The sequence below is a fragment of the Sander vitreus genome, chromosome 14 (assembly GCF_031162955.1).
Source record: "Sander vitreus isolate 19-12246 chromosome 14, sanVit1, whole genome shotgun sequence".
Lineage (NCBI taxonomy): Eukaryota > Metazoa > Chordata > Actinopteri > Perciformes > Percidae > Sander > Sander vitreus.
In genome coordinates this window covers 11,262,270-11,289,393 of record NC_135868.1, presented here as the reverse complement: position 1 = coordinate 11,289,393, position 27,124 = coordinate 11,262,270, and the positions used below count along the sequence as shown (strand labels likewise).

Below are 27,124 nucleotides of genomic sequence, written 5' to 3'. Positions count from 1 at the left end.
CTAAACTAAACACATTACACACTGGGCCTTTAAAGCTTTAGTGCATAACTTTTTGATATTAATGAACGTCCGTTACATTCAAGCCATTGCCAGATGAGTTGCTACAAAGCTAATTAAGACTATCAGCTTCACACAACTCTCTCTGTAATTCTCAGTATGGCTATGTTCAGAAGACTGTGTTGTCCGGCGACTTTCGCGCGCAGAAACTCAAGTGAAGATAATTACCTCTTCTGAAGAGTCCATCATGTTTTTTCAATCCTCCGTGTCCTCCTTGGCTACTAGCAACTGCATGGGGGAGGGGTGGGGCCGGTGTGCAATCACGGAAGGCTTGTATCATGTGGACGCGGACAGTTTTTGTTGTCATTACTTAGAATTCCTCATGGGGGCGGCAGAAACTACACTATAGCTTTAAGCTAGATCTACACACTATTGCATGCACAGAGATGTAGAAAAAACACCCTGTTTAAATATGAGTTTATAGTTTTTTTTGTTTGTTTTTTAAATTTTAACCAGTGATATAAAATGGTATTGTACTTTGAAGTTCAAAGCCACATTTGTGGTGTTAAGAGTAGTATAACAAGAGTGCACATAACAAATCTAGCAAACATCTCACCCTGGTGGGAAAATATCTCTCTGTCTTGAACTGCTTAAAAAAGGAAGACAGAAAGAAGGTGGTGAAGAAGAGGATGATGGACCAGAAGAGAACATCTGGGATGTAGGGCCCATGATGACCGCAGGCAGGACCCACAAACTCCCCATGGAGGGTTGTACACATCTAAAGAAAACATGGGAGTCTTAGGTTAGTATTGTAATACAAAATTTTGATAAGCTGTTCCAGTACTGACAGCAGTATTGGTAGCAGTTTTTTGGCAAGCTAATCCTAGCTCTAGTAGTGGTTCCAGTTGTTGCATTAGTCTTAATGTGTCCGACTTAACGCTGGATTTTGGCTGATGATGTCTGTTTGCTCAACACATCATAGACATGCGAGCGTGGGTGTGATTCCTGCACATCACACTGGAGATCACTGTGTGCTGGTCTCACCGAAACATTGAGGTTGCTCCACTGGATAGAGTCTGGGCTGTATCCTGTCCGGTTCCACTCCTGCATGAGCTGATCTGAGGCATTGACTGGTGGAGAGCACTGACACCTGGGGACAAGACAACAAATGCTGAGCAAAGTATGTATGCTTATCTTGAGGTGAAAAAGAGTTTGGCTCAAGTCAATTAAAAACATCAGTTATTTTTAAATGTGTTATTTTGCAAGGGGGTAATTTTCCTTTTAGCTCTAAGGGAAGCCAAGTACTGGGAACAGATCAAACCACTACAATTTTTAAAGCTTTAGTGCGTAACTTTTTGATATTAATAAACGTCCGTTACCATGGTGGCTACTAGCAACTGCGTGGGGAAGGGGTGGGGGGCACGCGTGATTACTTAAGGCTTGTAACATGTGGACGGGCCAACAGTGTTGTTGTCATTACTTCAAATTCCTCATGGGGGAGACAGAAACTACGCACTATAGCTTTAAACAAGAGATCGACAAAAAAAAGATGATATGAAACTTAAATATGAAAGTAACTTAAATCTCACTACTCACGAATACAGGGTAAGATTGTCCAAGTTGTTGTGCGTGTTGACAGGGTAGTGTTCTCCCAGGTGAAAGAGCTTCTCTAGAGCCTCGTAGATGAAGATGATGCAGATGAGCGAAGCAAAGGCCTCCTCTGTGAATCGGGTTATGTAGCAGACCAAGGAGCTAGCATCTGTGGCCACCAGGACCAGACACAGGAAAGCTGTCCACAGACCAATGCTGGTCCGCAGCGACAGGTAGGACAGGCCGTAGTCACTGGGAAAGATAGACAAAGGTGACATGGAGGAGAATGGATACAGGTATACACATGCACATTAGAGCCATGTAGACTTTTGGAATCCATACTATGCAGACTATTTAGTCTCATCGGTATTTTGACCAAGTATCATGTCAAGCATGCTTGAACGTACGTGCAGAACCTGAAGAGGATCTTCTCAAACACTAAAACAGGGCCCGTGCTGCCAAGAATAGTGAGGGGCTGGCCTGCGAAGAGGGAGTATGCCACTCCTGTCAGTGAGGCCCCAAACAGAGACTCTATGGCACTCTGTAGACACATAGGAGAGGGAGGGAGTGAGGGAGTGAGAAAGGGAGGATGTGGGAGGTGAAACCACCCAAAGGAGGATAGAGTGGGAAAGACTGAAGGAGAAAAGAGAGAGGTGAAGAAGAGACCCCCCCGACCAAAACACAGAGAGTTTTGATTAAACAGACATTCTTATCTGACAGGCTAGACAAACTGTTTGAATGTTTCCACCCTGCTGATTTGTCCGAAGTCATATCTGTATGTAGCGCTCGCCTGCTGAGTTTACTCAGACGCATCACACACACCAGCACACAGTCTGTGCCTATGCCAACAGTCCCTGTCCTAGTAAGGGCATCTGGGTAAAAAGGAGAGAGAGACAGAGAGACAGAGAGTGAGAGAGAGAGAGAGAGAGAGAGAGAGAGAGAGAGAGAGATACAAAGAGAGACACTATACAGCTTGCAGTATAATAACAGATTATTGCATGGGAGGCTGAATAATCATCATATCCTATTTTGAACACTGAATAAAGACCTCACAGTGAAACATATCCACCTATATGAGTATGTAATAGCATGGTGAAGTAGGTGAAAAAAAATCAGCTGCTTTACAAAAAAGGGTAGTCAGAAAACAGACTGACTACAACAAACCCTTGATTAACAGTAGCTCATGCAACTATGACTGCATCCATCTGTATTTAACCTCTACATCATGGACTGTATGTGCGTACATAAACATGGGTGTAACATGTTAAATGGCATGGTGTGAGAAAGCATTTGTGTTGCACACAGTGGTTGAGGAAAACATTTTAGTTACTTTAAATCAGAAGACTTCTTTGATTTAACTTTAAGGATTCTGGGGAACTTGAGGTTTCACTGTCAATCAGTCACCACACCATACATTTTAAGTGCCAGCACAAGACACAAAATTAAATTATATACTCACATATGCTAGCCAAATTGTTCTAGGTTCTGTATACCTCATTTGGTACAACATGACACTTAGACAACCTGGGGTAGGGGTTTGATTTCCACTGGGTTCATGAAAAGCACAAGTATTGACTTTTAAGTGCCAAGCTTTCAGACTCACTATGTTGCCTTTTGTTGCCTCCCCAAGCAGACCTCCAAATGTGATGACAGGGGACATGCAGGCGCAGTAGAGGAACAGGACGGAGGCTAGACACTGCAGACTGAGGGAGTCTCTGATGTCGCTCCAGTAAAACGGTAACTTCCGCTTGATGTCCAGGACCAGACCTCCAAATAACCTGCAAGAGGGGAGAGGTAGTTTTTTTTCCCCACCTTTATTTATTCAAGGGGGGTGTACACGGAGAACACTGCTCTCTTTTCAGGAACACCCTGATCACATTCACACAGTTACACATTCACACCTTTTAATGAATTTTCTAGTAGGAGCGCACAATAATATGATATAATAACATAAAATAATTAATATCAGTGAGACACTTAATTTAAACGCTATTAATATGAGGCAGTTAACCATCTATCAATTCCTCAGATTATTTCAGAAATCCAATAAAATAAAAATAGTGTAGGTAACAGGCAACTGTGCTTAGTGAATAATAAAAATGATAAATGTTTGCAGCCATTTAACCAAAGTGGTTCTGCTGGTTCTTACCACTAACTAACTAATTAACTGTAAATTGCCATTCTTGTTATGTGTTTATTATCTTCCTGTTGAAATGCATTGATTATTAATTTAATGTGATTCAAACTGTAATTTAGAAATCATGATTATTTACTAGGTGTTGAGGCCATTTTACACAGTTAATTGGTAAGAGTGTTTGCTTGAACACTAATTGCACTGGAGAGGGCATTAACACTGCCGAGTGCTGAGGCTTGTGAATGCGAATATGCATTTTTATGATATTCAACCCCAAAACCTAGATAGCACTGGGATCTCGCTGCCTTCTCCTCTTTTGTGTCTAACCCTTTACTTTGAGGGATTCCTTTCTCACCTTCTATGTCTTCCTGTCTTTCCTCTGACACCAGGTCCTATCCAATTGCTCTGCTGTGAGGTCTTTCATTTTCTTTTCCCCCACACCTCTGGAATAACCTCTATTGCCTGCTTCCACAACCCCTGCTGTCTCTTCTATACAGCCCCGGTATCTGATAGCTGTCCTTACATTAGCCTATTATACTTCCTTACACTCATCTGACCCCCAGAACTCCCTCATAGCATGAGCCTTTTATAGTAGCAGTGAAAAGCAGAGTGAATCTGTAAATAATACAGTGCCTTTGCAACTGATGTGTATGTGTGCAGAGTGCGTGTCTGTATGAGGTTTCAAATAAACACATTCTCTCTCTTGCTGTGTGGTCCAGGCTCCAGAGACCCAGCATGAGTTATTCATAAATGTCAGCATCCGAGTTCACAGAGTACAGTAGACGTATCAGCTAAAACACATAGTGGTGTTGAGTTTATACAATTTTACATCCCATACATTGGCATTTTAAAAAAAATTGCAAAAGCTTTTACGAAACACTGGCTTACAGATCACATACTGTGAAAACACTTTTGATAATATCTTTTAATTTATCTCATCTTCATTTTAGAGTGTTTGCAGCAAGGACATTCTAACTATTGTAACCACAAATAAGTCTCTCTAACAAAAGAGGATAAAATGAGGTCCTTAGTCTCTTAGATGAGTTTTCTTCTGCAGCTCTTGTTAACAAGAAGCACTTGTCTCAACATAATCAACATGATATATTAATCATGCCTACTTGTGCTTATAAAGTTTTGAATTCAACTGGGACACACTTTAATTATCAAATACTTCTTTATCAATATATTTGCTAACACTAACTGATATTAATAGAGATTCCTGGAGTGAGTATGTTCCAATAATCATTTGAACTCAATGGTGTGCCACGAAAAGGTGCTAAACTCACCTCCCGGTCCTCTGCAGCTCAGGCCCTGAGTGGTGGTCCTCATCCTTTTCCAGCTCTCCAGCTGGAGACGCAGTGCCATTGGGTTGGGACGGTCTCTTCCTCTTCATCTGCAGGTCAAAGGATTTAAATACAACATAGTTGCACGCATATACATTCCTTTGCTGTCATGATGCTTTAAATCAATAGTCGGGCCCTCTCAGTGTGATTGGAAGTAAAGAGTGATATACAGAGATACACATATGGAGAAGTCAATATAAACATTGCAGGTTTTGAGACCAGACTAAAATACAGTACGTGAGGTCTAGGGTGTCAGTATGCTGGTTATCAGTTAGTATGCAGCTGGTTAATGATCTCTGCACCAGCACCTCCCAGGCAAATTTCTCAATGTTTGTTGTACATGGCATTTGATATTCATGTCGGTAAGACACACACCTTTGTCTGCATTATTCACTCAGTACACATTAAACAATCTTTGACGGAGAGAATCTCTAACCTGAGATGGGACATTCTTGGGGGGCTCAATCCGGATTGTGGGGTCCCATTCTCCAGGAGGCAGGACAGTCACTTGATCAAGGAACTCGTCTATCCCCGAGAGGAGATCTGTTCTGTCTTTGGCCTTGTATGCCACATCATGGAAAATCTACATAATGATTATTAGGAGTTATTAAATGTCTCTGCAATAAATAAATAAAAATACATCCAAACATGCATCTTGCATAAAAAAAATAAAAAAACTGAACCAGATAATATTTTGATACAGTTTTAGAACCTGTCGAAACTGAAATAACAAGTTACAAAAAGGATCTCTGTGTTTCTCTCACCTCATCTGTCATTAGTGTGGCCATGGATCTGCCAATCTCATGGTACTGGGGCCCTTTGCCACGAGGACCCAAAAGCAGGAAAAGAAACCTTTGAACAAGACAAATACTCATGAATGCACCATGAATTACACTGACCTCAATACTAATCACAACAGTACATATCCACTTAAAAAGGTACCCTGTGGATTTTTCTGGTCAACAGTTAAATCACCAATCAACATTCATTGTTTCTCACTAAATTGCATTGTAGGTATCCTTGAGGATAATAAACATGTTCAATATGCATTCCCTTCCTCATATAAAACTTTAGCAAAGTCAATGTTTAAAAGATTTTGATACCTACATATCCCTGCTAGCTAGACATCTTGTTCCCTGCCTTTGCTGGCACATTGCTAAGTTTCTTGGTGTGTTACCACCATTGTTGATCAGCGGAATAAAGTGAAACCATCTGCAGTGCTCATGTACCATGCTGAGGCCAAATGTAAGAGTTTTTACCCCAATATATGCAAAAAAAAAAAAAATTTGTAAAGTATAAAAGAAAACCAAAGTTATGTGTCTATTTTCCAAAGCCACTATATTATGTCAGTTGTGTAATGAGCATTAGACTCTCACAGGACTACTTGCGTGGCTACTGACTCTTAAGTCTTGTTACTGTAGAGATTACAGACATGGAAAACAGACACTGTACTGAGAACCACAGTAAATCCCCAGGTTATATTAGTCCCATGCGAATAGGGCTTTTACAAATTACTTTGTCAGTTTGCTTAAATTGCTGCCAGAGTATAACTTGTCAGTTGTCAGAGGCGACTTTTAATCCAATATCAAATTTTTGGAATAAAACTCCTTATCGTGACATCATTCAGTTCCAAAATTATTGTACCTCGTGGGCACAGGCACCTCTGTGAGGCCTGTGATAAGGACTGCAGGGGACAGTCGTACAAAGGCAGTTATGGGCTTCTCCAGGAAGTCCACTTCTCCCACCAGTACGTTGGAAGCTTCAGCACCTGGAGGAATCTTTTTCATGAAATTCATGTCCACCTGAGACCAATAGAAGAAATTAAAGAATCAGATAAACAAACAAATACTAATTATAAACAGAGAGAAAGAATGAGGGACTAGTTTACAAGGACACACATGCAAACGGAGATGAAGAAGTGGGAATGTAAGGGGTGGCAGCAGGTCGTTTGGATACCATGATAACGAATGAAAGATAACTCAAGTTAGTAGCTACATAAATGACTACATAGTACTGAGCAAAGATCGTCTGTGGCTGTGAAGCATTTCTTACCATGTTTCTGAACAAATACTTCTTATGTGCAATGACAAATATAGATCTGAGCATTGCAACAATTTCTTTAACTCTGTGTAGTGTAGTAGAATGTGCCTTCATACCTCTTTTGTATCCTCTGACTCATATAAACACTGCACCTTATTTTCCATTAGTCATAATGGATGGTTTTATAATGATAGCTACTTATGGCTGCCTGCCATTTTATTTAATGGATGAGGTACAACATGGTAGGATAAATGGAGGCCATGCGAGGGAGAGTTTTACTTTGTTGACCAATTCTTAGCCCATTACAGGTGAAGCAATGACTGAAAATGCCTCTTACTGGGCCCAGGAGAAAATGGCTGATGGGTAATTGGTATTCTCATGCGGGCAGTTTTCAACACAGACCATTTAAATGTCTGTGGAAGTCCAGAAACTCAAGAAAGACTGATGAACTCCTGGGCCCTTCCACCAAGATGGACTGTTTCTGTGCTCAGTACTGTGGTTAGGTTACCTTGCTGAAGTCGACACTGCTGCTTTCTCTACTGACCCCTACTTTGGATGGTCTCCTTTCCACTGCTTTGCTGCCATCCAGGTTGTTTGGGACAGAGTTCGGAGACACCGTTGAACCTAGGAGGGACAGGGGGAAAAGAAGGGCAGGAGAGATAAAGTGGTGATGGACACTGTGCAAGTACTTGGAAAGCAAAAACTGGTCAGGATTTACAGCGTGGTTTTGCCATGAAATGCCATTTCTGATTTCATTATTGCTATTTATTAAATGCCATTTGTCTTACATTTTTTCTCTCTACTCGGTTTGTAATTTTAAGGAACTGGGAAAAAATGTTCAAGGTATTTTTTTTATCTGTGATGCACCACTACTTTATGGCATGGGCTCATCAAACAACAAACATTTCACAGGCGTTAACCTCATTTTTGATCAGAGGTGTGCTCTTGGCAAACAAAATACAAAATCCTGAAGTCACATTGCTGCCCACACAGGTTCATGATGCAATGCTACAGCCTAAATACAACTGTTTGTGTGATATTTGCATTTTGTTTTGGCACTTTTAACAGAAAAATGAAACACTGGATCAATGATTTGCAGTCGCTTATCCTCATTAGCTAAAGTGGCCTGTTTTTAAGCGGCCGCATATGCAAGCGCCAGAATGTCACCAGTATATTTCTCATTTTCGTAGGTTAGCATATCAGCTCTGAGATATTCTATTAAATGATAGTTCCTGTACCACTCCAGGTCTAGATCATCATTATCTATTAGGTTGCTAAACTTAAAGTCATAGTAATGGCGGTCCCAAACACAAGAGTTGGGATCCACTGTTCTACAATGATCAAAGGCTAACTGAAATACAAGATGAACAAGATCAAGCTTATAATACACACAAGTAGCTAAAAAATGAAATTGAAACAGTAGCATTTAAATTTGCAGATCAACATTTCACATTTTTGGCTGCAAGTGAAAGGATTTCTTTCACTACAACCATTACTAGATGTGTTTGGTACAGAGCTGTAACACTGATGTCTCTCCACAGGGAAGACAATATTTTTCACAAAGCACTGTTCCTATTTGCTCGCCGTCGGTTAAGCTCATTACTTGGTGCTAAATCAGTCCTGCTTTGCTTAAATTCATGTCAGCTGTGAGTTAAATGCGAGGGGATGTGTTTAATGTGCCTGACATTTCACCTTCCTCAGACTTCAGTGCCTTTAAGTGTTGAAGCGTAGGTATTTCTGTGCATAATTGGCTGCACACACTTCAACATTGCTTATGAGATTTGAGCCATACCAGATACAGGAAACGCTAGCACTTGAGGTGACATGAGAGTGGGAAATGAAATGAGGGACTCGTGTATTTGAATCAAAGGATAGCATTTGCATACTATCCTCTGAAATTCTGAAGTAACACTTCTTTTACCAGGTTTTCTTTTCTCATTTTTCACATCTACGTCAACACATTTCTCATTTCGCCATCAGAAGGTAATCAAGCCAATGTCAAACAAAATGCATTTATAAAAAGGGCTTAAGCAATGTGCCACATTCTCACCTACAATAAATCAAAATTAAAATGTGCCATTTCTACCAGCATGTGGTTTGGCCAATGATCCATACCCTTGAACTGTACCCTGAAGTAACCCCAGTGGATGCTGGGCAGCTGCGACTGCTGAACAGGAGCATGATTGCTCACATACCTGACAAAGCCTCTTGGAATAAGGGAGGGATTAGTTTAGGTTGCGTTCGCCAACACACTTCATTCAGAAGGCTAAGCCCTGGAATGCTGCCCCATACTAGCCTTTTAAACAGTGGCGTCATAGCGCTACCTCATTCATATGCAAAACAGTAACATAACTGAAAATACGTAAAGCTGGTAGCACTGGGACTTTTCTGATAAAGGTGAAAAGATGATATTAAATTGTATTGTATTGTATTGTATTGTTATAGTATTTGTACAGATGTATGTATTAAGCTTGGTCTTCTGCTGGAAATCTAGTTCTTCCCACAATTTACATTATAGTGTACAAAGACTCGGAAAATACAAGTAGTCATAAACATACTGGGATTATGTAATGACACTAGGTTACCATGAGTCTAGATGCGGCCATTATTCTATTTTAAAATGGCCTATGTTTCATAAAACTGACAAATAAAAAGGCTTAAGATTTGAAAAGCTCTGAAATAGGGTTTAGAATAACATGAAGCAAGTGTACTAGTGATTCTCCACATGCCCTGTGTACATGTATTTCACCAATGACTTCATAGTCAATGGATCCATGGCATGTGTATATATTAATAGCCTGCAGTCAACTCAATACCATTACAATATATTACAAAACTGCAAGAACATATAAATCATTGCATCAACTAGAATTATTTTATTACTCCTTATTAACCTGTAAACCAGGCTATTCTCAACAGACTCATATAGACAAATTACTCTAAATGACACATTTTACTGTATAACACTATATCTCTGTTCAATACACAGTCAAGACGGTTTAGCTATTTTAAGTCAACATCGTACAACATACAGTGTTATTAAACTGAAAACTTGAAACCCCCCTCTGAATAATAACCTAACCCACGCACTGTTGTCAGGACGTTTGCTTCTTTGGAGATACTGTGTATTTTCCTAGAAGAGGGTACAATTACAGAAGCTCTTCAGCTATAATAAGACCACCCCAACCTTTCAGATTCAGCTCCCACCAAGTCATTGCTGGTTCTAATGACCCATACTTTGAAATGGAGCCATTCCCAGATGGAGAAACACACAGACGCACACACGGAAACGCAAACAGTCTAATAATAAACTGACAAGGCTTGGTTTGGGAAGAACAAAAAGTCACTGTTGGTGCCAGTATGAAAGTACATGCAGTACCTATACACCCACCCTGGTCTCAGGCTTATATTTAGCCATGCTGCTGGCACCCGCTACCCTCACCCTCAACCTCACTATTCTTATTCGGGTAAAAGAATGTTTATACTTAGGAATTGATGAAGAGGAAGAGCATGGGCGCCAACAGATGCAAGGGGGGCAAGCACAAGTTGCATGACATTTATATCTGTGAGTGTTCAAAATGGGATGGTTACCCGGGGATAAAAAGCGTAGTACTGTATGTCAGTTTCTGCGTCACACAGCATAACAAAAAGATAAGGACTTAACAGCTAGGGATGTCCCGAGCCTATCTGCAGGATCTGTATCTAAGACAGGTTTTTTGTTGTTGTTTATTTTATTTTTTTTACATTGATTGGTGTCAGCGATTAAAAACCCAATCAATTGTTCTTTATTTAATCCTTTATTATGATAAACTGTGCTCTAAATATGAAACCTATCAAAAAGGCCCCGGTGCACTCTACTAGAACAAAAGGAACCTATTCCAAATCCAATGTTGTGAGTGAACAGCAGAGCGGCGTGAAAATAAACAGCAGCCAGTAGTTCCAGTTTGTGGTATCCACACTAATAAGATAATTTGTGCTGTGATAAAAGTAAAAGCAGAGCAGCTTTGGGTTAAAAAAACCCAAAAATGTCCTGGATTTCTTTCAGTTATCCGGCTTCACCTAACCTAACAACCGCGGTCCCGCATAAGCGGTGTCACGACGGTGGTTATCAACTAGTTCAATCAACCCAGGGTTTCCCAATCCAGCAGCGCGCGCGTTCACATAAAAGAGTCGGTGTTTGCGCACCACGACCAATCGCAAACAAAACGCATTTTAAACAAGAAGAGCAAACTATAATTCTACATAAATAACACAGACACAGAGACAGACAGAATAAAGAACACAGACACGGTTTTAATGCAGGAAGGAAAGCTGGCAAAAAAAGCAGATGCTGTTTTGCGTAAATCACAACTCTTATCCTATCAATATCACTTCCAGTGGTGTAGTCTACGTGATAGTAAGCTCCAGGATGTCTATATACCCACTTAAAAATGCCCAATGACACGGAACATACTTTCTATTATATTTTTGATACATTTTGAATTGTCATCCGTGCTTTTTTCTAAGGTATTTTTTTTTACCGTAAATTAAATTAATAAAAGTGTATCGGAATGCAGGAAATGAAGTCGTTGATGCTTAAAACTTCCCTGGGGGAGGACACCCAGGCCCCCCCACTATGATATGCCCCCCTCCTCCCCCAAAGGCAGATGCTGGCCAATATACATTGGCCAGCGTATACAACACACGGCTGAAGATGCCGACAAATAGCCTATATGTAATTCCCTCCGCTTCAAATCTATATCTTTCATAAAGATACCCATCAGGGAATGTTAACGGGGTTGCCGGTCTCTAAATGTTTTAACTTTTATGAGCGCACCCCTCTCTCCCCCCTCTCTCTCCGCGCACCGAGCTCCGCCTGGTCTTCTAAGAACGGTGACGCCGTTATCAATCGAGCACTGATTGGTCAGTAGGCGGTGCTTTTACACCAGTTGATCTCTAATCTCCAACATAACCTGCTCCCGACCAGGTTAGGTGTTCAGCATGAGTTACCACGGCGACTGAACTCGATAACAACTAATCCACCGTCGTGGTACAGAAAACCCTGGGTTGAACCTGAAGTTAGCTCGTTAACGCCAAATCTTGCTTTGTAGTACAGGCCTCAGATCCATATTGACACAAGCACTGATGCAAGTTACATTTTCTTGGTGAAGATATCAAGCTTTCTTTACCTATCTGGATTGGCTTTTCTGATTTTAACATAGTTTGTACTGTATAACTGTATAAGGTAGCTGAATTAAACATATAATAGTATTAGCAGATACCCAATATTAAATGACTTAGACTGATCAGTGGCAACAAGTAAAATTAAACATGTTCGGGACATCCCTTCTAACAGGTCTTACGTAAACATATTAATTGAGAAGAAAGATGGGGGAAGATAGCCTGGCAATAAAACATAACAGGACACATGATGCAGTTTGGGAGAAACACAGACCAAAACATTATGGAAGGCAGCCATGAAACCACAATGAAGGAGGTGTGAATGGGGACAGGGCCAAGCAAGGCATAGATGCTGAGGAATGTCTTGAAAATGTGTAAGGAGAAAGAGAAAAGTTTGAATTGCAAAAAGAAGTATAAAGAGTTCAGAGAGTAGCAAGAATGAGATATATTAGTAGGAAAGAATAGGTGAGTGGAATAGATTGGAAGGGAGAGAAGCAAGACTCATGAGGCTGAGAAGAGAGTGGTGTCAAAAACGTTGTGGATAAATACAGTGGGAAGAGCGCCTTAGCAAGTGAGCCTTGCTGTGGGTTATTGATGAGATGGCCGCAGGGTTGGAAGTTAACAGGGAGCAGAGCTTTCATGCTAGTGCTAGTGTTCTCTGTTCAAGCCGTGACTCACACTGGCAGGCTACACAGATATTTGCCTTCTAAGGGCAGCAGCTCGAAGCCCTGGGATGCCGAGGATGCGCGTCGGCTGAGCTCAGGTGATGCTCCCTCGTCTTCTGCAGAGTTTGGTGGGTCGTCATCCTCAGGAGGGGATACCACCACTTCAGGGATGCCTCGAGGGCCGAGGCCTGCACCAAGGGTTTGGGAGGAGTGCCGGAAGGCAGAGGGGGTATTTTGAGGGGTGGTGAGGAGTTGGGGGCCTGGGGCTTGCCCAGTGTTGGAGGAAGAGGAGGGCAGGAGATGGTTGAACAGGATGGAGACTCTGGACTCTCGTCTCTGGGAGAGGTTGGAGACAGAGGAGGCGGACCCTGGCTTGTAGAGAGAGAGACGTGAAGAGGACAGGCCCTCTCCTAACAGAAGAGACAATGGCAACAAGGGGAAAGAGAAGGGAGAGAGAATAGGGGACAAAGGAGAAGAAGGAAAAGGAATAAGGGATGGAGCAGAGGAAAAACATATGAAGTAGGAGTACATCACAGGGGTGGTATCTGGAGGATACACAGCAAGAAGGGGTGGGCAGCAAGAGCAGGGTAGAGGTGTAGTTAGAGATATCCGTGCTTGCATAAACATGAGCGGAAAGCATGGTTGTGTGCAGAAGACACTAAGAATGATTCAGTGATGCATGTAGGAGGGTCTGCAAGGGCCAAACAACTTGTCTCATTCAACTCCAAACAAACCAACCGTTCAACATGTCAGAGGTAAGGCAAAACTCTTCAGAGAGGCTTGCATGCAGGAGAGGATTAGTTAGCACAATGTTGGTGCATTGTAAGCAAACATGTGCTCTACCACAGCAGACCAGTCATAAATCCTACACAGTGCACACAATCATTTGGCACAAGACATCGACTTTCAAAATACAACTATTACCATCACCAACCATCAATGTGACATATATAATTTTGACCTTTCACATTTGCATTTTAAATTTAATGATATGGAAATGCAAGCCCAACAAGAACCATAGGCACAGAAGTGGAGCATGTGATATTTCTTTTATATTTAAAACATCAAGCTGGCAACCAAGATCTTAAAATGCACACCATACATTAACACTACTGCAGCCATGCCCAGTCAAAAACACACACAATGCTGACTCCGGTTGCATGTGAAGCAATATTTCCTGAGTGTCACCCTATGCAGCGAATACAATCATTAATTCAAAACCGCAGGCCAGCCATACAGGTTAGCACAGTCAGTCGCACCCAGATTTCTTTTTCAATAAAGTGGCTGACTGCTTCAATATAGATCGTTCTCTAAATTTGACTCACTTTTACCTTCTACGATGGCATTGAGGGATTTGAATAGTGGATTTTTAGGAACTGTTCCCCAGTGGTGGAAAATATGGAGGAAAAAGAAATACGAGTGCGTCGTAGGATCTCACCGTTTCTTTCAAGTAAGAGTGGGTCTGAATGTTTCTTGCCTATGTCAGCAATGGAGCGCACCAGAGGGATGCGATTGCTGAGTTTTCTCTCATTCTGGTGGTGGTGTTTCTTCAGCATAGCTTCCCGCACCTTTTCACGCAAATCCTCCTTCAGCTGGCCTGATGCCACCATGCTGTCTATCAGCATGCCTAAATCATACAAAGGCAGGGACATAAACACACAGTAAGAAAAAACTGAAATTATGTATAGGCTATTCAAAACGATATTACTAGAGTAATGAATAGTTATTTCCTTTTTTTATTTCATACTTTTCACCACAATGCTACAGAACAAATACAATAAGATGGCATGAATACAGTAGGTTATGCATCTTAAAAAGTGATTTCAATGAGTATTGAAAAATGTACCCGCAATTTCCTCGATGCTGTTGGCCCTCATATCCAGCATGACTGTGCCGTTGAGTATGCAGCTGCGCAGTTCAAATAAGCTGTGTAGTGACAACGTAGCCACATAGGGCTTACTCCACCTCTCCCCACCGTCTTCCACATCTTCTTCAAACTTCAACCATCTGTAGATAAACACAAAGAGCACAAACACACACAATGGTTTACTTGAATCCACAAATTATAATTAACAAAAAAAAAAAAAAAAAAGCTGTTATATCAGTGAGGGAACAAAGCATTTACATTTTACAATTTAGTTGTTAGTAAAATAACACTGTTGACATTTTTGACCTGAAGCTGAGTATGAGCCTAGTCTATGTCTCTTCAGATCTCCAATTGAGACTGCCTTATTCATCGTATAAGTCATTTTCACAGTAATGTACACATGTACTATAATGTAGCCACTAAGGCTAACAGTTGTGACTAAGCCATAGGGGTGGGAATCGATTGGCACCTCACGATTCGATTCCGAGGCCAACGATTCGATTTTAAACCGATTATCGATGCAACCATTTTTTTATTTACATTTCCATGCGTGTTTTTAAAAATATACATATAAATCTGAGTTTGCTAATCACTTCCTAGACAAAGCAGCTAGACAAAGCTTAGATTTTGACATATATTTGTCACACACAAGTTTTAATGAAATGTTTTGTCTACTGAGGTTTTTGTTTTGTAGTCATTCCATGCTTAAGCCTTAAACATGCTTGTGAAAGTCCCCTTCTCTCCCAGTAATATTCCATGTCAGAGGCTCAGTCATGTTTAAAGGTGGAGAATTGGCTTCTTAGAACATGAAACATGAGGTGGTCAGATGTAATGTGATAAAGTAGATGAACAGCCTATATGTGTTTTGCCAATTTATTTTATGTATGGCCTATTAGATCATGTGTATATACAAAATGTGATTATTTTTTTTTTTTTTGGCCATTTTTGCGTGGTTTTTTTTTTCTGCACTCTTGCCTACACTCTAAGTTGTTGTTTATTATCCCATCCTCACCCCTCACTCCCATCGTCACTCTGTTTTCTGATTTGTACTTGTCTTGAGACAGTAACTTTTAAATAAAAATCAACACATATAAAATTTTTTATTATATATATATATATTTTAAATCAATTATTAACTTATCAGAATCGATAATCGAGTTATTCTAGAGAGAATCGCGATGCATCCAAGAATCGATTATTTTTCCCACCCCTACTAAGCCATGATCACAATACCTAAATCAGGGTTTCCAGTTAACTCCTAATTATGTTATTCCATGATTAATGTATGCTACAAAACTATAACACAGATGCATTAAAAATCCTGTCAACTAATATTTGTTAAAAAAAAAAACAACAACAACAACAGATCTTTGGAGTTCTGTATTGCTTTCACTTCATGTGGTTGTCATCATGCTGTTTGCCCCTTAAGTTGCTTTCTGACCTGGCAGTCTCCTTCCATTCACTGGCATTGCCATCTCTGAAGGAGAGCTCGTCCAGCTCGGTGAAGAGGTCATGGGAGACGTGCTCGAGGTCATCGTCCTCTGTACCTAAAATAAACTGGACCCGCTGGGATGGTGTGTCTGCACAAAGAGTGGGCAAAGGCCAAAAGTTGATGTACAATGTTTACAATAATAACAGTAACATTCTCCAGGCATTATTAGTGTTGTAAAAGTTACCCTGTGGAGTTTGTGACCTATAGTAGCTCTATGGAGCAAGTTTTTATGAGTGGGTTCCCATTGAGTTTGTTCTCACTTGCACGTGCACACAGGTGACGTGATACACAGTCCTGCCAACGGTTTTACACTTTTCTCACTAATCTGGAGGTGGCTGTAATTTGCCAAGAAATGCAGCAATGTGCCAGCAAAGGCAGGGATGAAGAAGACTACAAGCTAGTAAACACAGGTGTAAACGATGCATGTTCCAAAAATCTTTATGAGGAAGGAAATGTATTTTGTTTTTTAGAGCTCAAGGATACACACAATGCATTTTGGTGTGTAATGCTGAATGTACACATAACTTGTCCATTTATGAGAAAACTCCCCAGGGCACCTTTAAGGAGATGTCTTAATCTCAAACACATTTCCCCCTGAGTTTCCCCTGTAGTACCATACTATTATGGGAGTTCAGCTATAGAGCATGGCGGAGAAAATGTCTCATAGAAGCAGAGATTAACTCTGATCATAACATTCTTTGGGATCTGTTTGAGAATGTGTGTGTTGATGGCAAGTACAACTGCACGAATGCCTTCTGAAGCTAGGGACAATGCTTTTTGGGGTGAGACCAGTGCATCACTGTAACTGCTTTTGATTATACTACAAGAGAAGGAATACATCTGCAGGCACGATGCTGAGGAAGTGTGCAAGAGAGCATAATGAAAACCTGAATGTTCTCCAGCTAATTTATGTTTGTGTCTGATTGAATTAGAGGGCAGATATCAGGACATCTGGAACCAGAGAGAAAACGGAAATATAAATGGCAGATTACAAGACTTAACACCACAGGGAGGTAGAAATGGAATGACTAGCAGCAAAAATATTTTCTGTTCACACATGGGTACACTGTGTGGGGGTCTGGTGTGTATTTTGCACAAGTTGAGTACACTTTATATTAGGGCTGTCAAACGATACATTTTTTCTTAATCGCGATTAATCGCTAATTATAATACAATTCTATTATTTTGCATTTCAGGATGGTTTTTAATTACATATTAACAATGGAAAGCAATTCTTACCAGTGTATCTTGATTTGGAATCAAATGAATGCAAAGAAAGTTACTTTATGAACTTGACTTTAAGATTTGTATTTGTTTATTATTTATTTATTAATTAATTTACTGTAAACAAAAGAAAATTGTGTGAATCTGTCATTATTGCACAATTCCTCCAAGTACCTAACTTAAAAAATAAAAAAAATCCCTATCCTTACACCACAGCACTTAACTGAGATGTAACACTAACACTTTGCTTATACAATCAAAATGGTCCAAAAACCGGATACCACAGCAGGACATTTGTAACCTTTACATTTTTCTAATAAGGAATGTAACAATTCTTGCTGCTGTCTTTCTCCATCATGCTTGCAGCAGTAGGATGTGTTACAAGGAAGTATGGCAGCTTGATGATAAGTAAAGGTGCGGAAAAGGGTCAAAATAGTAGCCTAGCCCCAAGAGGCCGTAGATTCTAGTGATTTTAGAACAGCTAAGGGGCGCTGTTAAGCACGACGTGAAGCAGAGTGAAGTGTAAAATAAATTAATAAATGGCGGCATGCGATTAATGCGAGTAAAAAAAAATGAATGCGTTATGCTCGCATCGCTTATCGTTAATACTTTATATTGATTTTGCTGCTGCTTACCGTTACGCCAGACCTGTGTATGTTTGTGTGTGTTTCAAGTGGGATATATGATGACATTTTTAGGCACAACAATTAGGTCAAACTGTGTAGATGGGCAAAGCTTTTCAGAATATCCGTCGTATAAATCGTGACGCTGTGTGCCCTCAGTCTTGAGTCGGTGCTTAACATGATAACAGGACCAATACAGTTTTTTTTTGGTGTTGCTGTCATAAAGAACTTGATAACACTTCATAGAGTTCAATGCATTGTTTGGGTGCTTAAGAGTCTGGCAGTTGACAGTTGCACACAATGCTTAAAATGTCATAGCCTTCAATCAGTGTCAGATGCTGGTTCCCAGTGGCCTTTAATGCCTTTTAGAGCTGAAATGTTTTATTCAGAACTGTTTATAAATAAACAAAGTTGAAGGCTCTAAAAGTAGACATTAATGGCAAGGTAGAGTACTGTGTGATAGAAATGCAGTAGAAAGAGGGATTTAGAGAAATTGAAAAAAAGAGCAGTGTGGGGTTTGGTAGTAAATGGGGGCATTAAGATATTTAGGATCAGTGTTTCCAACCATAAGTGGGGGATTCCCTGCCATCTTCCTTCCCCTCCTCAGAGTCTCTCGCTTTCTTCTTTCGGTGGTGTCTGTGTCCCCGGTGGCGATGCCTCCGTTTGCTCTCCCTTCCAAGAGGAACATGGACGCCTACGTACACTGCTCTGTGACCTTGGGTAAAGAAAAGCACAATACCAATTCAGACACATTACCTGTACACCGACTTTTACACAAATTAGAAAAAGAAAATAATGAGGAAAAAACAGGAAGGCATTTTGTAAACATGATACAGGGTAAAATAGCACAAAAGAAGGAACAGACATACAGTTCACAATTTGAGTTACATATGCAGTATTATTATACAAACTGACTCCGCTAATAAGGTGGTAAAGAGAAAAAAAGTAATGTTATTTGAAATAAAGTACATCCACTTTGTTTTTCACATTGTATGTACTTCAGATACACACACATACATACATATATATATATATATATATATATATATACATATATATATATATATACACACATACATATACACACACATATATATATATATACACATATATACACACACACTATATATATATATATATATATATATATATATATATCATATATATATATATATATATATATATATATATATATACATATACATACACACACACACACATATACATATATACACACACACATATACACACACGCACACATATACATACACACATACATATATACACACACACACACAACAGGTTCCATTTATAACATTGTAAAATATGATGGGCAGTTTTCTGCTGTAAAACGTGTTTAACTTGACATCTCCTGTCTATTTCTTGTCCATCACACACAGCAGATTTCTGCCTCTGTTAGCAAGTAAAGCTAATACACTGACAAAGAAGTGCTATGTCAGATTCTTCCCAGAAGAACCACAATAATATAAATGGAATTCTAAATGCAATGGACTAAATTCAATTTCAAAATCCAACAATCAACAATTAAAGCCTACAAGAACAGTATCACAGTCCCAGTCGTTTACAACTGAAAAGACAGACGCACTAACATTTGAGACAGAAGACAGAGAACTTCTTTCCATTTCGTTTGAGTGTTCTAGTTAATCTACATGAAGGAAACCAGAGTACGGCATTTCACTTTTTCAACCCTCTTCTTTCTCCCAAATATTTTATATACTTCCCCTCATTATTGTTACTGCCACACAGGAACTGTGTTCTGAAATGCAAACGCCCTATTTTCGGCCTACACTCTCTGCCAATACTCATTTTTCGTGGATGAGTCATCTCTCTTTGATTTGAGAGGAGAAATAAAACCAAGATGCAACACTCAGAAGAAAGGCAACCTACACATGACATACACGTGAGCTGAACAGATGAAGAAAAACAGATGGAGAAAGGGGGAAGAGCGAGAAAAGACACAGGTGAAAAAAGGTTACAGAAAGCTGGACAAAAAGCAGAGGCCTCCAGGGATGTCACAAAAAGGAATAGGATAAATTGAGATATTATTGAAGAGACGATGGAGGATATGAAGTGTATTGGGGGGACAAGTAGCAAACACCTGAGGGACATATTGTGGTGGTAATAACATTTATGATGCTGCTAGTTACTTACTTTTGTGTGAACAGCATTGACACTTTATTAGATGTTACACTCTATCCACTATCTGATCTTATCAATTATTTTATGATATTCATCAAATCACATGGTCTATAAAATAGTTTCCCTATCCATGTACATCACAATATAGCACATATAGAGAGAAGAAAACCTGAAAATTCTTCACACATGTAAACCGTTTTCAACAACTCATTGTGTTAGTTTTCAATTACATTTTGCTTGGAATCAATAACTGTGATTGTGATTATTGGGATTGTACTGAAAGTCAGTATGCGATAATATCCAATAATTCCCCACCCCAGCCCTACTACAAAATCTCAAAAGCAACAATATCCCAAGTGTCTCAAGTTTACTTAGCCTGGTGTGTCATAGATTGTCATTATTGTATTTGTCACATAGAAGAAAAATCTTTTAGTCTGGTTGGCATTAAACTTACTTTCCAAATCTTCCGTTTCATAGTCTGTGTGAGTGGTGAAGCTGGTCTTCCCATGGTCAACTAGTGCCTCCTCATCTAGACCCTGAGATCGACAAGAAAGAAAGAAAGAAAGAAAGAAAGAAAGAAAGAGAAGAAAGAAAGAGAAGAAATATAAAAAGATACATTAGTATCATATACAAATTGATTTTTTAATTCCAATTTTCACCTTGAATTTTTTTACTGGTTTATATAACTTTATATACAATTTAACTTTACAATGCCAGCGGGCCAGCCAACAGAGGCTGTAGCAGGCTCCGTGTTAGATGAGTGAAGATACAGGTATAAACTAGACAACCTAATTCATTGGGATCAACCACGATGCAAGCTTGTTGAAAGGATAAATAACGCTCCAACGGCTACATTTTGGAAGATTGGCTTGGCTGTGATAAGACTTGCATGGAGATCCTTACATTTCCTCTAACACTCCAAATATCCAATTAGTTTTTTCATTTTTATTTTCTACCCATACCAAATCACTCCATAGCTCTGGGTTTATGTGTTGGAGTAAATCAAGTACTTTGGTTTTGCAGATGGCCAACACAGACAGACAATTTCCACGCCACTTAAACATTGGCAGTCAAGAGAAACAGCTCAGACTATGATCTAAAAGAAAATATAATTACGTGTTCTTAATGATAAGCAGTCTGTGATAATTCATGTAGCCCAGAACACAATTACATACTCTGACAAACAGATGTGATAACAGCATAGCTTATCAAGCAGATTAACCTCTGATGGTTTTCTTAATAACTTGAAGTACTGTATAATGCCGCAAGGTATCATTGGAACTGTATGGGGGTTTATATATATGTATATATTTTTTCACAAACTAATTGGTCTGTATTGGAAAATGTATTCATTTTTATGGTCTATGCCATAAAAGGTGGAGTTTCATGGCAACGTCAAGGGGCTGGCCACAGTCATTAAAAAAGAGGTTAATATGACCTTCGTGAGAATAATTAGCCTGATATCAGCGTCATGGAAACATCAGGAGATGGAAAGATAAAGCTTACAGGATGCATAGCAGCAAAGGTGCATATTAGTTATATTCTTTATTAAATGATAGTGTCTTGAAACAATAATTACAGCACCCAAACACACACATACACACTCATACCCCAGCCCCAAAATGCAGCCTTAACCATCAGCAGACATGCTAAACCTCAACATTTAAGATGAACTTAGCCCAATCCTAACCATAACCTTTAAACTAAACCAAACCTTGCTCAGTTTGAAAATCGGAACTGGTTCTCACAAAGACAGAAGTGTAAGACAACACTTAATCACACAGAGACGAAAACCATGAACCCTTTTCAACCCAAACCCGGTTTGGTCCAATTACCAACCTCGTTATTAGTGAGCCCCTGACTCCCTACCCTCAAAACATTTAAGGCAGCCACGGAGACACCGTCTCCAATTACTGCTGCATGGGTGGCCAAAACAGACTTAAATGTGCTAGGAGAAGTCACTGTGGGGTCACCAGAATACAGCAACTGATGTCACCCCAGGTCACAACCACAGAAAATTAGTTAATATAATGACCCCCCCCCCACACACACACACACACACACACACACACACACACACACACACACACACACACACACAGCAGGAAATTTGAATGTCACACCTCTAATACCCTTATTTCTCCCAGCTGTTCTCTAAAGCCCAGTTGAGACCAAAGATTTGTGTCGAGACAAAACCGTTTTAGAACGCTGCAGGGAAAGGTTGCAGTGGTCTGAACTGGCCCGTCTCTACAGTTTCTTTTAGTCCAGTTTTTTGACAGCTTATGTTTTAATAACAGGTTGGGACAGATTGCAGTATACTGTTATATTTTTCTGTGTATTTCAACTGAGCCCAAAGTAATCAAAGATAAAAATTTTAAAAATATCCGACATTCAGTCTTTTACATATGCCATATAACATGATCAAACACCGCATCTCAACAACTACAAATGTGCTGTTCTCCTGCCACGTGTTGTGTACTTTGATGCAACACAATCCACAACTGGATAATCCTTTCAGTCCCTTCAACCAATCACAGAGAGGCACTGCTGCCAAGCAGGAGTGTGTGGAAACAAAAGGTGACGATGACAGCCACATGCTGAAAAGATACGCGATTCGTGGATGATATCAGGGCCTTGTGTGTTTTAGCCCCAACATGCCAGTCACCTCCACCCGTCCACACTGAAGTTACATTTCAATAGAAAACACGTAATCTAGTCTATCTCCTGCTTTCCCTGTTTCAGTACTGGCTTACTACTATGAATATGTCTTCAATGGCATTCAGATTTCCACACATATATTACCATAATCATTGTCCTGTTAGAATGCCACGTACGATGAATGATGCCATCTGTGATTGTGTCTGTGTGTGCACTTGTAAGCCTGTCTGTGTGTGTGTGTGTGTGTGTGTGTTTCTCAGTTGCTAGTGGATTTGCATGATAATGAGCCTTGTTGCTCTCTGACAGTGCCTTGATGAGGAGCTGTATTAATTCAGCTGCAGGGAGAAGAGCAGCAAGAAATGAATCACTAGTAACTGGAGTTCTTTCCCCCAAAGCACAACAAGGGTGACTAAAACTGGACTGGTTCCTCATGGTCATGTGGAGGTTCACTGGATGTTCAGCTGCAATCGTCAGGACAGATAGCTAACATTTTTGTCTATCAGTCACACTAGCTGACATATTTCGAGAGTAAGTACAAACATTTGTACTTGATTTCTGTATTGCAGTGTGGTGTAATGTACTATTTAAACAACCTTTTAACTTACTGTATATTTAAAACAAAGATTAAAAAAAAGATTAAAAGGGATGTGTAAAAAACACTTCTTTTTTTTAAAACAAGTTTATGTACCATGTATGCCTGTTTAGTTAAGTATGCACATGTTACAAGTTTGTTGTGCCCTCGACCTCACATTGCTTGGTACAATTTAAGAACACATGATGCAACCTGTCACAGCCTTGTCCAAAATAAACCCCTAGGCTATCACCCACAGTCCCAGGCCAGGGAGGCAATTGGCCATTATGGCTACAAAGCACAGCTGTGGTTGGGCTACAGGAGCATGGGGGAGGGCAGAAGGATTGCCAGCTGAGTAAAAAAAGCTACTATATAGTGACATCAATAGATGATGTTGACAGAAGGCAGATGCGTCTCTGGCTATATCTACACAGTAATGAAAGCCAGACAATATATGTGCCTAGCACTGTTCTCTTTCCTGTGTGGATCCAGATTTATGAGAGATCATTTATGTCTAGTAATGACCATTATGATGCTATACTGTTTGTTTTAAATATGCCACCAAACCTGTCTGAAACTAATGAGTGATAAGCAAAGCTGCAGGTCAATTTTTTAAAGTAAATCTGGCTCATTACAACAGTAATTAGACTGCACAATAAATGCCAGATAGTGATCAAGATACAAAAATAGATGGAAACATTGAAATAAAATGTAACCATGTTATGAGCTTAATCCAGAAAACTCTGTAGGTGTAAATGTAAGCACAGTGTTTACTGGCCTGTCAGTGTCCACTGAGACGTGTGCAGCCACACAACAGAAATATTACTCATGGGATGTGCCACATTCTGCTCCACATACCACTGACAAAACAGATGTCTAGCACAGTGGGGAATTCTGATCAGAAGACCCTCAATGTCACCAGGGAACATAACGTCACCTCTAGTCTGAGTTCAGAAGAACGGAAAGCATGCATGGAGTCTGGTGCGGGATAAGCCCTGTCTGGCTTTGCTCAATACACTTTAGAGGGGGAAAATGTGCACAAGTTGAGAGTGGATTCAAAATAACAATCAAAGTGAGGTAGTGCCAACACAATCAAACCATAAAAAGTGTCCCCATTCATAATTTCTCATCTTTCTGGTGTTCAATCCTGCCCCCTCATCCTCTATTCTTTCTCACACAGGTGTCATGTGGCAATGCTGTTCACAGACAACAATAATAAAACAGTGTAAAATCTGTGGGGGGAAAAAAATCACTAATATCAAACACTTTTCTGTCAATGTATTCGCAACAATCATGGAATGTGATTTGTATAACTACTCTTATATGCACCCAACCAGATCAGTCAGCAAACATCAATATGATGTCCAATACGATTTTGAAAAGATTAATGGTACCAAGTGGGCCAAAATGACCCCAGTTGCTCTTAATTTTATTTGTTCAATTGTTATGTTTTGTTTTGATATGCTGCTGTTTTAAAACTTACAGCATTCTAAATTCTAAATGTAATTTGGCTGGCTAATACTGGGGGAAAAGTCTTTGTATGACTGCTCATCAGAGACAAAGGCTCAATAATTTTTGTGTGCTCGATAGTACAAAAATGAATTCATTAATATGAATTAAAAAAACAAACAAATAAAAAATGTTGCACCATCTACAATAGTTTCCATGCTGTATCTATGAAGGGCTGGCAAAAATCATTACTGAAAGTGTGTCAGTGTATGAGGATTTCCTCTGGCTGTTACAGCAATTACGTGGTAAAATCACCAATGTGTTGGGTATTATGCAGGGGTGAGGATGTATGATTCACATTTAAGAGTAAACACAAGGCTTACCATGTGTCCATCCAATAGCAAAGAAAACACTCCATTTGAACTAACAATTGAACTACTGTATTTACAAGAATGACCAAAGAACACATTACCTATTCTCGATTTCAGTGATGTTATTTACAGAACTGCCTCAAACTCGCTCCTGAAAAAACTGGATGTTCTTTATCACAGTACCATACGTTTTGTGACCAGAGCCCCTTTTAACCTTCACCACTGCAACCTCTATGCATTAGTTGGCTGGCCCTCGCTACACACTCGATGCCTAACTCACTGGTACCAACTCATTTACAAGTCTGTGCTAGGCAAAGTCCCGCTGTACCTAAGCTCACTGGTCACAATAGCCCTACCCACCCGCAACTTCCGCTCAAGCAGTTACATCTCCTTGGTCACCCCAAAAGCGCACACCTCCTTCCAGTTCTCAGCTGCAAATGACTGGAATGAGCTACAAAAAAACCCTGAAACTCCAAACCCTTATCCCACCAACTACCTTTAAAGCACATCTGACCAAGCTCCTGTCCGAACACTGAATGCACCAATTGTTCTCCATCACTCATGCATTGTTTTTATACACCCTATCCCACTGTCTGTCATGCCCCATTGCACATTTGCACATATCTGTTTACGCGCTTTTGCACTTTGCATCTTGCCCTGGTATGCAAAACTGTATTTTCTCCCCACCATTGTTGCAATACCTTATTGTCACACCTATTGTCATATCTACACCTACCTCACTATTTAGACCACTACCTGCACTAACTGTATACTGACTTACTACATTTCAGCACTTAAATAGTTCTATCTATTCATGTATATTGTGCTACGATTGATCAACATCACTATCGAGTCCACACTTCGCACAAACTGTACATTGACTCTTTACTTCATCTCAGCTGTTATCATTCATATAGACTGTCTTTACATGTATGCTGTGTTATTCCTGATTCTACTTCACTACCTAGACAAATATATATTCAGCATTTAGACAGTCTGTTCATGTTTACTGCGTTATTACTGATCCACATCACTAACTAGATTACATCTTGCATTAACTGTATATTGACTTCACTACTTCTCAGCATTCATATATACTACCTATTTATATATACTGCGTTATAACTGATCACTGGATCCACATCACTATCTTGACCACAATGTAATTTGCACTAACTGTATTCTGACTCTTTACTACATCTCAGCAATGTTATAGATTGTCTATTCATGTTATTATATTATCACCATACCACTTTCGCATAGCCATCGACTTACTTATACCCCACTTTGCGCCGGCTTTGAACTGCCTACTTAATCTGTACATTTGTAGCCTATTGTATTCTGTTTTCTTGTACTATAGTGAATGTTGTCTTATACGCTTATGCTTTTCTTGGCCAGGTCGCCGTTGCAAATGAGAACCTGTTCTCAACAGCCTACCTGGTTAAATAAAGGTTAAATAAAAATAAAAATGAAGGTTGTCATTAAGATATGAACATAATATCTAACTCTGACATTTGTTGGGGCTAGAGTTTGTTGTGTTGTATCAAATATTTTATGTTTTACAATAGCTTACACCATAATGCAAGTATAGCCTCAGTAATTACCAGAGAGTTGAATTAACACATAACAGTTCAGGTTGTTGTGTCCAAAATCTGCCTTTCCACAATAACAAGAAGGGATGTTACAATACCAAAAATCTAGTAGTTGGTACCGATACCACAAAAAGTACATGATACTCGATATCAAAGTCGATACCACGGTATGTATACAAATAAAATAT

General features: G+C 39.8%; 1 protein-coding gene across 6 annotated transcripts in view; it reads right to left on the bottom strand.

Annotated features, from left to right (window-relative positions):
- Nucleotides 1-27,124, bottom strand: part of LOC144528444 (sodium bicarbonate cotransporter 3-like) — a 47,028-nt gene that overhangs the window by 9,812 nt on the left and 10,092 nt on the right. For 3 of the 6 annotated variants that reach the window (XM_078267005.1, XM_078267010.1, XM_078267006.1), the window contains exons 2-16: nucleotides 20,750-20,831; nucleotides 18,701-18,850; nucleotides 16,238-16,376; nucleotides 14,776-14,936; nucleotides 14,368-14,556; nucleotides 7,613-7,728; nucleotides 6,709-6,866; nucleotides 5,829-5,916; nucleotides 5,501-5,647; nucleotides 5,008-5,114; nucleotides 3,191-3,365; nucleotides 1,995-2,128; nucleotides 1,594-1,839; nucleotides 1,042-1,147; nucleotides 614-775 (exon numbers count right to left, since the gene is read on the bottom strand). In XM_078267005.1, coding sequence (XP_078123131.1) covers nucleotides 614-775; nucleotides 1,042-1,147; nucleotides 1,594-1,839; nucleotides 1,995-2,128; nucleotides 3,191-3,365; nucleotides 5,008-5,114; nucleotides 5,501-5,647; nucleotides 5,829-5,916; nucleotides 6,709-6,866; nucleotides 7,613-7,728; nucleotides 14,368-14,556; nucleotides 14,776-14,936; nucleotides 16,238-16,376; nucleotides 18,701-18,850; nucleotides 20,750-20,831 — 2,160 coding nt within the window. Of the gene's footprint in view, nucleotides 1-613; nucleotides 776-1,041; nucleotides 1,148-1,593; nucleotides 1,840-1,994; nucleotides 2,129-3,190; nucleotides 3,366-5,007; nucleotides 5,115-5,500; nucleotides 5,648-5,828; nucleotides 5,917-6,708; nucleotides 6,867-7,612; nucleotides 7,729-12,967; nucleotides 13,340-14,367; nucleotides 14,557-14,775; nucleotides 14,937-16,237; nucleotides 16,377-18,700; nucleotides 18,851-20,749; nucleotides 20,832-27,124 lie in introns of all 6 variants that reach the window. The other 3 variants (XM_078267011.1, XM_078267007.1, XM_078267009.1) reach the window with 3 other exon arrangements.